The sequence below is a fragment of the Gadus chalcogrammus genome, chromosome 4, assembly GCF_026213295.1.
Source record: "Gadus chalcogrammus isolate NIFS_2021 chromosome 4, NIFS_Gcha_1.0, whole genome shotgun sequence".
NCBI lineage: Eukaryota > Metazoa > Chordata > Actinopteri > Gadiformes > Gadidae > Gadus > Gadus chalcogrammus.
The window spans coordinates 4,496,341-4,508,840 of record NC_079415.1 but is presented as its reverse complement, the minus strand read 5'-3'; the positions used below and the strand labels follow the sequence as shown (position 1 = coordinate 4,508,840).

At 48.4% G+C, this 12,500-nt stretch overlaps 1 protein-coding gene across 2 annotated transcripts in view; it reads left to right on the top strand.

Moving 5' to 3' along the window:
- ano2b (anoctamin 2b) overlaps nt 1-12,500 on the top strand; it is a 58,094-nt gene that overhangs the window by 11,504 nt on the left and 34,090 nt on the right. For both annotated transcript variants that reach the window (XM_056589197.1, XM_056589195.1), the window contains exons 3-10: nt 624-722; nt 2,261-2,412; nt 3,259-3,313; nt 3,573-3,624; nt 9,920-9,975; nt 10,099-10,146; nt 10,595-10,659; nt 11,373-11,507. In XM_056589197.1, the coding sequence (XP_056445172.1) occupies nt 624-722; nt 2,261-2,412; nt 3,259-3,313; nt 3,573-3,624; nt 9,920-9,975; nt 10,099-10,146; nt 10,595-10,659; nt 11,373-11,507 (662 nt within the window). The remainder of the gene's footprint in view (nt 1-623; nt 723-2,260; nt 2,413-3,258; nt 3,314-3,572; nt 3,625-9,919; nt 9,976-10,098; nt 10,147-10,594; nt 10,660-11,372; nt 11,508-12,500) is intronic.

Genomic DNA, 12,500 nt, shown 5'->3' with positions numbered 1-12,500 from the left:
CCCTTAGTGCTCCACCCCCCTCCCACCCCTCTTAAGCACTTATTGGATGTTGAACGGCCTGGCACTATTACAAAATAATACTTAGAATGGTGTAGCATCTTAAATCCTATCTTCGTTGTATAAAGGGAATGGGTTAACCTAGCGAGTGTTAGTGCTTGGCACTTGTTTTTATGAACATCCTTACTGTGCCGACAGCGGTATCTTGTTTCTCTTTCTTCTGACAAATGTACTTTTTGTAAGTCGCTTTGCCCTGAATGTAAATGTAAATGTTAAAGGTCCCATGACACGCCACCAGGTGTGAGTGTGATTAGCCATTACAAGCCGTCTTGAAAATGCGCAGCTTCTGACATCACAGATGGGCGTGTCCACCTAGATGTACGCTGGATAGATCAGTCTACCAACCCTCCCAGTGGCCCGTGGCAAACGTTGCTCATCTATCCGTCGCGCTTCTAGGTGCACACGCCCATGTGTGATGTCATAAGGGGCACATTTTCATACCGGCTAATCCCCCTCACACCTGGTGGTATAATATGTCCCCTTTATGCTACATAAGAGTGGCCTGATGCCGCCATGTGGGACCTCCGAGTGACGGGGGGGGCCGGTGTCTGTGCTCTCCTCCCCAGGTGAAGAGCCACGGGCCGGGCTTCACCCGTCTCCACGCCCCCTGGCACGTCCTCAGCCGGGAAGCGGAGTTCCTCAAGATCAAAGTGCCCACCAAGAAGGTAGGTGGAAGGGGTGTGGTGGGGGGGGGGGGGGGGGTTGGCTGAGCGTCTGTAAGAACACTGATTAGGATCGGGAGGAGCGCCAATACAATCAGCAGAGTTTGTTGTATCCTGCGAGCTCTGTGTTTGGCCCAATCCCATTTCTACCCCTTACCCCTTCCCCTTACCCCTCCCCCCTTCCCCTTCCCCCTTCAAAACAAGGGGGAGGGGTAAAGGGAAAGGGTAAGGGTTAGAAATGGGATTGGGCCTCACAATCCCATTTCTACCCCTTACCCCTTCCCCTTACCCCTTCAAAACAAGGGGGAGGGGTAAGGGGAAGGGGTAACACAGGGATTCCACCGGACGTGTGACGGCAACGTTACGGCTGCGGCACGTCTTGGCCGCGACTTTGCCCTGCTTGCATTTCCACCGGGCGCGTTACGGCAGCGCAACGCTGCCTTGCGAGCCAGCCGTATTCACGCGAGATCACGAGATCCCGCGATAATCCTAAACCTAATGTAGGCCTACTCACCTTCCACTCCCAAAACTACTGCAATTAAATGCCAGGCTTTGTCCTTTCTGACATTGTTCTTATAAAAAGGATGATTTGAGACCCTTTGATTGATTGACTGCTGACCTGGTGCCACCGGTCATGACGTAATAATGTTGGTGTTTTATTTATTGTGTTTTATTTTGAAAATTGAGCGGAATGCTCTATGGCTTTTACTTTTTCACTTCCTGCCCTGATCGATCTGCTCTGTTGAAATTGACGCGGTTCAGCAGCGGCTGGCGGCAAAAATAGGAATGCTCTAGAATGATAGTGCTGCGGCGCGGCACGCCGCTCCTGGGACGCTGCTGAGACGTTCCGCAGCCGCGCCCGGTGGAAATGGTCTCATTGATTAGAGTGGAACCTATCTGCTGCGGTGACCGCGGCCAAGACGTGCCGCTGCCGTAACGTTGCCGTAACGCGTCCGGTGGAATCAGGCCGTAAGGGGTAGAAATGGGATGGTTGGATTCATTGGGTTCTCCTGTACAGAGAGACTAGTGTGTAGAAGGTGAATGCTCTGACATCGTGGGCTGTCCATACTGCTGTACACCCCGTCGTACCACTTTCCGTCTTTAAATGTCTTGATAGATCTTTAAAGATGTATTCGAAAAAAGGTGTTATTTGACAGTTAGATCTAAGAAAAACACGCACTTATTTAGAACTCATCATTCATATTTAGAACTGATACTACATATTTAGAACTGATTATTCATAGTTAGAACTCACCATTCATATTTAGAATGATGCTTCATATTTAGAACTCATAATTCATACTCAGAAGTGATAATTCTGATTTTCTACTGATGCTTCATATTAAGAACGGACATTTAGTTTCATATATCCGTTCTTTTATACTTCATTGAACTCATGAGTCCCAGATCTCTCTGGTTCTGTCCATGGCTCAAGGTGTTCCTGCAGCGTTCTCCTCTGGTTCTGTCCTCGGCTGAAGTTGTTCCAGCAGCGTTCTCCTCTGGCTCCGTCCTCGGCTGAGGCTGTGCTTGTGTTCCCCCAGAGCTACGACCTGAAGGAGGAGAGCGGTCTGAGCGCCAGCATGTCGGCGCTGTGGGCCCGTCTGAACCAGCCCTTCCAGCCCAAGGTGCCCCTGCAGCAGAGAGGGCGCACCAAGCTGCTGTCCCACACCTTCACCCGGGACAAGTTGCACCTGTAAGCCCCCCCTCCCGCTGCACCGGGTGTTGTGGGGGTTCGACCTCGTGGTCGCTGGGCTCTGGGTACCTGGTACCCCCTGGTACCCCCTGGTACCCCCTAGTACCCCCTGGGTACCTGGAGGCATCCTCGAGCAATATGCCCCTATCCGTAACCCCTGACCCTTTAACCTTAACCCTTAACCCAACCCCTGACCCTAACCCTTAACCCAACCCCTGACCCTAACCCCTAAGTCCTACCCCCTTTACCTTAACGCCTTACCCTAACCCCTGACCCTTAACCCCTAACCCCTGACCCCTAACCCAAACCCTGCCCTCTAACCCAAACACCTACCCCCTTTACCTTAACCACTGACCCTAATCCCTAACCCAAACCCCAACCCCCTTTACCTTAACCCCTTACCCTAACCCCTGACCCTTAACCCCTGACCCCTATCCCATTGCCCCTATCCCTGCTCAGTCTGACTGCCGCCCCCACCTACATCATACATACCACCGAAAATAATAAATAAAGAAGCATAATAAAGCATTTCAAAGTGGGATTGCAGAGGAAATGAATGTTCTTGAACGGGGGTTCGTTTAAAGCCGATAAAACATAACGACGCCCTGATGGCAACTGCTATATCACCTGCAAGAACCTGTCTGGAAGAAGCAGGGTGCTGCTTTACCGAGGATTTGTTGGCTGCAAAGAGCCTCTTATTTTCACACAGACGGTCTCAGAACAGACTGGAACCGCGCAGCAATATGTGTTTGACAGGGTGGCTGTGAAACCAGCACATGAAATAAACAGGATCTCACAGGTGAACAGCATGGCTCCTCCTCTGACCAGTGTGTTTGTGTTCACCAGGTACGACATCAAGTCCAAAGACACGTTCTTCGACAACGCAACGAGAGGTCGCATCGTAAGTCGTTTCCAGTTCAGAGAAGGACGGTTTCACCTGTCTCTCTTTCTAATCAGTAGACGTGTCAATGTTTTCCCTCCTCATGTCAGTGAATAAACGTATTATAAACAGTATACACATCTAAAGTATATTGCAGTCGACACTTTCCAACATTTTATATACAAATTGATGCGTCTGCTTTCCGAATTCCGTTGTCAGCCTTTACAGACGATGCGTCTCCGTTTGTTGAACTAACTTAAGCGTTTGGTTTTTCTCCGAGGTGTACGAGATCCTGAGACGCACGGCTTGCGCACGGACCTGCCACACCATGGGTAAGTTCACCCTTTGTCTCATTTACATTAAGGGCATTAAGCAGACGCTTTCATCCAACGCGACTTACGAGGGTTCACACACACATTCACACGCCGACGGCGGAGTCGACCACGCAGGGCGACAGCCAGCTCGACCGGGAGCAGTCAGGGTGAGGTTGTCTTGCTCAGGGACTCCTCGACACTCCGGGGAGCCGGGGATTGAACAAGTCACCCCTTCCGGATACAAGTCAACCCGCTCTACCTCCTGAGCTAAGCCGAACCATCTGTTTGTGTGTGTGTGTGTGTGTGTGTGTGTGTGTGTGTGTGTGTGTGTGTGTGTGTGTGTGTGTGTGTGTGTGTGTGTGTGTGTGTGTGTGTGTGTGTGTGTGTGTGTGTGTGTGTGTGTGTGTGTGTGTGTAGGTGTGTGTGTTTGCGTAAGCAAAGTTCACATGGGCTGCCTCTATCATATTACGGTTCTGTCACCACAACCTGAGAAGGGAAATTGCACAAAGACCACTTTTGAAACACACGTGGCCGTGCGGTCGGTGATGAGCTAATATCCTGTACTCAGCCTGCGACCCGTACAGGGGATCCGGTCCTGGTTTTACCAGACTGAAGTAATTGTGTAGTCAAGACATATTCATAAATTCATGTGAGTCATATGTCGGCGTCCTGCGCTGTCATCAGACAGCATCTGATGGATGAGAATTAGCGGCTTGTGCAAAGAGTGTTGAAAAGAGAGAGCAGATAGTGATATATTCCATGACAGGCGGGTGAGTGTGTATGTGTGTGTGTGTGTCTGCGTGTGTGTTCGTTTGAGTGTGTATGTGTGTGTATGTGTGTGTGTGCGTGTGCGTGTGCGTGTGTGTGTGTGTGTGTGTGTGTGTGTGTGTGTGTGTGTGTGTGTGTGTGTGACTGCGTGTGTGTGTGGGGGTATGTTTGTTTTTAGACTCAGGCTGGCTGGCTGAGCGCCTCTCTCTCTCTCTCTACTCATAGTTCCATACTGTCTTCTATACACTTTCACTCTCACCTCCTACAAGCTCTTGTAGGAGGTAAGCGGTACCTTGCTCAAGGGCAGCCGGGCAGAAGTAGCACGGTGTGGAAACTCGCTAGCAGGTTGATAATCATGTTATTTTTTTTTCCCAAGTTTGTTTCTTTTTAGAAATGTTTGTCTTGCAATGAATTTTTGAGATACATATTTGCACTGTGTGATTGAAGCATTGAAAATTTGGCTGGAGATCAGCGGCAGATGCTCTCTGTGTTTGTGGACGCATTTCCACAACGTGCTTGTGGATTTTGGGTTCGTTTGATGTCCAGCTGCTCTCTCCTCTGGTCTCCTCCTCTTCCTCATCCTGACCCTAATCATCCTCCTCATCATCGTCCCTTTCGTCCTCGTCTTCCTCTTCCTTCTCCCCATCGTCATCATCCCCACCGTCTTCACTTTCATCATCCTCATCACCTTGTTCCTCATCATCATTATCCTTATCCTCATCAACATCCTCATCTCCATCATCTTCATCATCATTGTCGTCCTCGCCGTCGTCATCCTGCTCATCATCATACCCATCCTCCTCCTGTTCACCCTCACCATCATTATCCTCATTATCATCATCCTCATCACCTCATCTTCATCATCCTCATCACCTCCCCGTCCTCATCAACCTCATCCTCATCAACCTCCTCCTCCTCTTCCTCCTCTTCCTCCTCTTCCTCGCCCACCAGATGTCTGTTGGCTGAGCCGACCCCACCGAGGTCCTCCTGGCTCCCAGCTAAGAATAGCCAGAGGGGGGCGTTGCGCCGGGGGGGGGGGGGGGGAGGAGGAATCTATCCATTTAGCCTCCTTCCCCTTTGTGAGGGCCCTCTCTAATTATATTAATTTGTCATCCACATCCTCTGCGCCTCCTGCTGAGCCCTTGCTCCTCCACCTCTTTTGTTCGTCAGCCTCAAGCCGGCTCCTATTCTCTTATTTCCTCCATTCGCCTCCTTTCTCCTCTCCTCGCTCCTCTCTTTTTTTTTCTGTTCTGGTTTGTTCTCTCCTCTCTCCTCTCCTCGTCCTCGTCCTTTTTCTCCTTACATCGACCTCGCCCCCCATTTCTCTCTCCTCCTCTCCTCTCTTCCCTCTTCTCTTCTCCTCTTTATTCCTCTCCTCTAGTCTCTCCTCTTTCACCCTCTCTCCTCTCCTCTAATCTCTCCTCCTCTCCTCTTCTCTTCTCTCCTCCTCTCCTCCTCTCTTCTCTTCTCCTCTTTCATCCTCTCTCCTCTCCTCTAATCTCTCCTCCTCTCCTCTTCTCTTCTCTCCTCCTCTCCTCCTCTCTTCTCTTCTCCTCTTTCATCCTCTCTCCTCTCCTCCTCTCCTCTCTCCCCTTTCCTAATCTCGCCTCTCTCTCCATTTTCCAACAAGTGGGTCATGCTTCCTGGGTCAGAGACAGATGGGAGTGTCATCGTCCCTTATGAAGGAACATGTATGTGGGCTTGTGTGTGTGTGTGTGTGTGTGTGTGTGTGTGTGTGTGTGTGTGTGTGTGTGTGTGTGTGTGTGTGTGTGTGTGTGTGTGTGTGTGTGTGTGTGTGTGTGTGTGTGTGTGTGTGCGCGTGCGTGTGCGCGTGCGTGTGTGTGATGAGAAACAGGATCCAATAACATCCCAGGTTCACAGGCTCCTCCGAGGCACCGTTAATTAATTGATTACTCCAAATTAAAAGCGTCGGTGCCATTATAGGTGATGTGGCCTGACACGCAATCTGCCCTGAAATTGAAAGGTCAGGTCATGAGTCCTCTAGGAAAACGGTTATAGAAAGAAACGGTTGGCCCCCATCCGACACAAAAAATAACTGGTTGATTGATATATAGTTTGGCCATTAGACTGATTCACATTCATTTATTGTATCTACCTGTTAAATATATATATCAACTGTATCTAAATGTTAATATACATACACTGTATCTGCTTGTTAATTATACATCTCCTTTTTCTACACGTTAAATATACATCCACTCCATCTAAATGTTAATACGCATCTACATGTTACCTGTCCATACATGTTCTGCATCGACATTTTACCAGTCCATACATGTACTGCATCTGCATGTTAACTGTACATACATCTAGGGTAGCTCCATGTTAGATCTACTCTATCTACATGCTATCTGTACATCCATCTAGGTTAGCTACATGTTTATATACATCTACTGTATCTATCTATGTTAACTACATACATCTAGTGTAGCTTTGTGTCTAATATACATTTACTCTATCCCTATGTCAACTGTACATAGGTCTAGGGTACATTCATGTCTAATATACATGTCAGAATCCCAGAGAGTTTCCTCTGCTGGCTCGGGTCTCTGCTAAATGAAAAGCACACACACCAGGAGCTCTGCTGGATATCCGGCCTGCTGTCTGTTTTATTTGGTGGACTTGGCATTTAACATTTCTCTTGTTGTTGTGTGTGGGTTTTCTGCTCTGAGTTCCTTCCTCCTCCTCTTCGTCTACCTCCTCCTCTTCCTCCCACCTCACGCCGGCCATGACTCACAGAGTCCTGACCGGCACGCTGTGGGTTAACCTAATGGAGCGATGATGGATGGGCCAGTGTAGACCGATGGATGGGTGGATGGATTCAATTAAAAGGATTTTGTGATGAGGTTATGGCCCGGAGCGATGCCTTCAGTTATCGATCCTCATCTGAAGCCTTGATTGTTTTTTTTGCTGGAGGGCATCTCTGATGAGCTGAGTGAGAGACTCCATCTCATTATGTACAGCTTTGGGTAAAATAACATTTACTCCTCAATTCTCTTTCGGGGGTGAGCAATAGGCCGAGTCCTGTTTTGAATTTATAAACGAGGTGAAGTAATCCCGCTCATCCATTATCCAGCTGATTTACCTTAAAGGGGACCTATTATGCTTTTTCGACTTTTATGACCTATAAACGTTGTTATAATGATTGATAGTCATGTTTAACCATACTAAAGTGTCAAATAATGACGTACATGCATTTCGACGTATTCCCTGCTGAGAGTCTGGGGTGGCTGTGCAGAGCGCTAAACACTCGGGACAGCGTTTGCGACACTTCTGCCCGCGCGCGCGCTTCAAGGAAGGTAACCAATCACAACAGAGTTGGGTTGGCAGGAGGGGGGCGAGGGGGCGGAGAAGGACGAAACCGAGCGTTGACAGAGAAGGTGTATAGGTCATAAAAGTCGAAAAAGCATAATAGGTCCCCTTTAAGCCCGAGGAAAATGGATAAAGAGAGAAAGAGATTTGATCTGAACACATTTGCGATAACTCATTCAGCGCGGTGCTAATTCAGTTTTGTACATGTATCACACAGGGCAGTCCATGGAACGAAAGCGAAACAGGCAGTTCTAAAGTACCTTTCGGTATATATCATTAAAGCAGTATTCTCCTGCCCCATGCCACCTAGCTGTCTGCCACCCACCCCCTCCTCGGTGAACCTGTGTGCGTTGATTGCTCTGGCACAACAGGTGTGCAGCCTCCCCAAGCCCCAGAGTCTAATCAGGCTGATTGGGGGCCAGGTGAGGCTGCTTCAACCACCATCTCACACACACACACACACACACACACACACACACACACACACACACACACACACACACACACACACACACACACACACACACACACACACACACACACACACACACACACACACACACACACACACACACACACACACACACTCCACAGAAAAGTCTTTGCTTGTCGTCTGATTGGACCCACGATTGACTGAACTCGGAAACTCCGAACACTTTGCTCTGATTTGGGAAAAATTAAATGTAGTCTGATTCGGAATTAAAGTTCCGAAATTCCGGTTTTATCCCAGAGCTCCGACTTAACCTCAGTTAACATGTCAAAGATGGCAGCCTTCCGCGTTACTGGGAATGACATTATAACAAAGTGCTTAGTGATGTTTTCACGCATAATTTGATGCGATACTTTGCAAGAGTATATATTTTTAATTTGTCTCTCTGATCATAACAATAATGTAATTGAACAGCTATTTGATGGATTTAATTAGCCTGGAAGTGTTTTTCTCCCATCTTTTATCATATGTTTCGAACAGTAACGTAAACTGCTGCTGCCTATTTTCTGTATTCAGTAATGAGCTAGAATATGATGAACTTCTTTAGGGCATCCATTCCCCCCCCTTCCCCCATCCAAGTTAACTGGGGGGGGGGGGGGGGTGGAGTATCGGAGATTGGAAGTCGGAATCTCAGGGGTTGAAACTTCTGAGATCTAAGTTTTCTTCTCGAACTAGGTACAAGTCTTACAAAACGGATGACTTGCTTGGATCTAATTATCTTAATGTCTCTTCTGGGCAGCGGTCCATGAAGACGAGATCTCTCTGTAAATGCTAATTGTTTCATGTCGACATTTGGGGCTTTACAAAACTATGCAAAAACAAATCCAAAAAAGCAAGATGTACCTGTTTAATCCCGGAGCAGCTTAAACAGGGCTACACACTGAATCTCGGAAATATTAATAAGTCATCCGGCATTTTATTTTTTTCTTCATTTCCCTTAAATAGCTTTTGGGAAATGAACTTTTAGGGGAAATGAATAAGGTGAGATTTGGGAAATGGACCGAACAGATTAGACTGCACCACATTAATCGCCTCTGGGAAGAGGTTCCGAGCCATGTGACTTCTTTAATCAGGAATACTCTGGTATTAGGATCAAATGGGATTTCAGTTTGACATGTCTTCTCTCTCTTTCTTTCTCTCTCTCTCTCTCTCTCTCTCTCTATCTCTTTCTGTCTGTCTGTCTGTCTGTCTGTCTGTCTGTCTGTCTGTCTGTCTGTCTGTCTGTCTGTCTGTCTGTCTGTCTGTCTGTCTGTCTGTCTGTCTGTCTGTCTGTCTGTCTGTCTGTCTGTCTGTCTGTCTGTCTGTCTGTCTGTCTGTCTGTCTGTCTGTCTGTGTGTGTGTGTGTGTGTGTGTGTGTGTGTGTGTGTGTGTGTGTGTGTGTGTGTGTGTGTGTGTGTGTCTGTCTCTTTCTCTCTCTGTCTCTCTCTTTCTCTCCCTCTATATCTCTGGCTCCCACTCTTTCTCTCTCTTTCACTATCCCTCTATCTCTCTCTCTCTCTCTCTCTCTCTCTCTCTCTCTCTCTCTCTCTCTCTCCCTCTCTCTCTCTCTCTCTCGCTCTCTCTCTCTCTCTCTCTCTCTCTCTCCCTCTCTCTCTCTCTCTCTCTCTCTCTCTCTCTCTCTCTCTCTCTCTCTCTCTCTCTCTCTCCCTCTCTCTCTCTCTCTCTCTCTCTCTCTCTCTCTCTCTCTCTCTATCTCTCTCTCTCTCTCTCTCTCTCGCCCAGGTATCACCACATTGATAGCCAAAGGCGTGTACGAGGCTGCGTTCCCCCTGCACGATGTGAGTTCATAGTGTGAGTGTGTGTACGTGTGTGTGTGTGCGTGCGTGTGTGATGTTTGGTGTTTGTGTGTGGGCATCCACTGTATATTTTACTCTCATATTTCTCTCTCTCTCCCTCTCCAGGGTGACTACAAGGTCACAGGTCACACGGAGGAGAGGAATGACAGACAGGTGGGCCTCATCCCCCTCCCAACCAATCTACAAATCGTGACTGAAAGCTGGACATGTTCCTAATAGTTCTCTCTCACCGTTTGCCTGTCTCCCACTCCCTCTCCCTCTCCCCCTCTCTCTCTCTCTCCTTTTATCTGTCCGCCTGTCTCCATCTCCCTCTCTCTCTCCATCTCCATCTCTCTCTCTCTCTCTCTCTCTCTCTCTCTCTCTCTCTCTCTCTCTCTCTCTCTCTCTCTCTCTCCATCTCTCTCTCTCTCTCTTGCTCTCTCTCCATCTCTCTCTCTCTCTTGCTCTCTCTCTCTCTCTCTCTCTCTCTCTCTCTCTCTCTCTCTCTCTCTCTCTCTCTCTCCATCTCTCTCTCTCTCTCTCTCTCTCTCTCTCTCTCTCTCTCTCTCTCTCTCTCTCTCTCTCTCTCTCTCTCTCTCTCTCTGCCTCTCTCTCTCTCCAGCTGCTTCATGAGGAGTGGGCCAGATACTCTGCCTTCTACAAATACCAGCCTGTGGACCTCATCAGGTAATATATAAATATTATTTTTCATTAATACTGATATTTAGCGGCAGTGTATCGATTCTCGTATCGCGGGGAGACGGGCGACGATATATATATATCGCTGCGTCGATATTTTTTTCCCAACCCTAGTTTACTTTTTGGCTAACTTTAGACATCAACCTTATCTTATCTTTGTTTGGTAGAGCTTTAAGGTAGAGTTATGGTCGGACGTCGACGCAACGCAAGGGGGTTTACGTCCTTTTGGACCCTCCTTGCATCCACAGCAAGGGCCTGACGTGCACCTCCCAAAAATTCGAACCTCAGCAGCAAAGGCTGTGATTGTTCCGCTAACCTAAACTCGACGTAAACCCGACGCAGAACCAACCCAGGTTCACGACTGCGTCGAAGCGACTGTGCTTTCTGCGTTGCCTCAACGTCCAATCATAACTCTACGTCAGGTTAGGGATAGGTTGGCAGGGGTCACGTTAAGGTGTCAGGTTAAGGGTTGAGTCAAGGTACTAGCTGACACACTCTATAGATGTGAGTTTGGTGAGTTTGGTGTGTTTGCGGTCATGTGAGCACCCGGTGTCCTCTCCCTCGTCTCCCTCCCATTGTTGCTCATGTCTCCTCCCTGATTCACCCCCATTGTTGTTCCTATCTCTATCTCCATCTGCTTCCTGTGACCCCTGACCCCCCCCCCCCCTCTCGTCCTAATCCGTGACCTCTGACCTCCACAGGAAGTACTTTGGGGAGAAGATCGGGCTGTACTTCGCCTGGCTCGGCGTGTACACGCAGCTGCTGATCCCCGCCTCCATCGTGGGCATCATCGTGTTCGGCTACGGGGTGGCGACCATGGACACCAACGTGCCCAGGTACGCACACACGCGCACGCACTCACTCACATACAAACACACACACACACGCACACATACACGCACACACACCAATTTACCCAGCTACTAACACACAGACACGCAAATGCAAGCACACACACACACACACGCAAACACAAAAACACACACACACAAACACACACACACACACACACACACACACACACACACACACACACACACACACACACACACACACACACACACACACACACACACATACACGCACACATTCATACACACTCACACGTACACAAAAATGCTCATCTGCATAAACACACAAACACACAGACAAACATACACACACACACCAATTTACCCAGATACTAACACACAGACACGCAAATGCAAGCACACACACACGCACACACACACACACACACACACACACACACACACACACACACACACACACACACACACACACATACACACACACACACACACACACACACACACACACACACACACACACACACACACACACACACACACACACACACACACACACATACACGCACACATGCATGCACACTCACACGTACACAAGAATGCTAATCTGCATACACACACAAACACACAGACAAACATACACACACAATTAAAAGGGGCTTATCATTCCCGAATAGTAGCACATTTATGAAAACTACTCGTGTGTGAAGTGTAATTATTTATCCATGGCAACAATGGTGTATAGATTTGTACACCCTCACACACACACAATCACACACACACACACACACACACACACACACACGCGCACACACACACACACACACACACACACACACACACACACACACACACACACACACACACACACACACACACACACACACACACACACACACACACACACACACACACACACACATACACTGGCACACTCATTCATCAAGCTGGCTTTGGGCTGTGATGTACTGTTGGAGCACAGAAGGTACAGCCTGGAGCTTGCTGTGTGTGTGTGTTTGT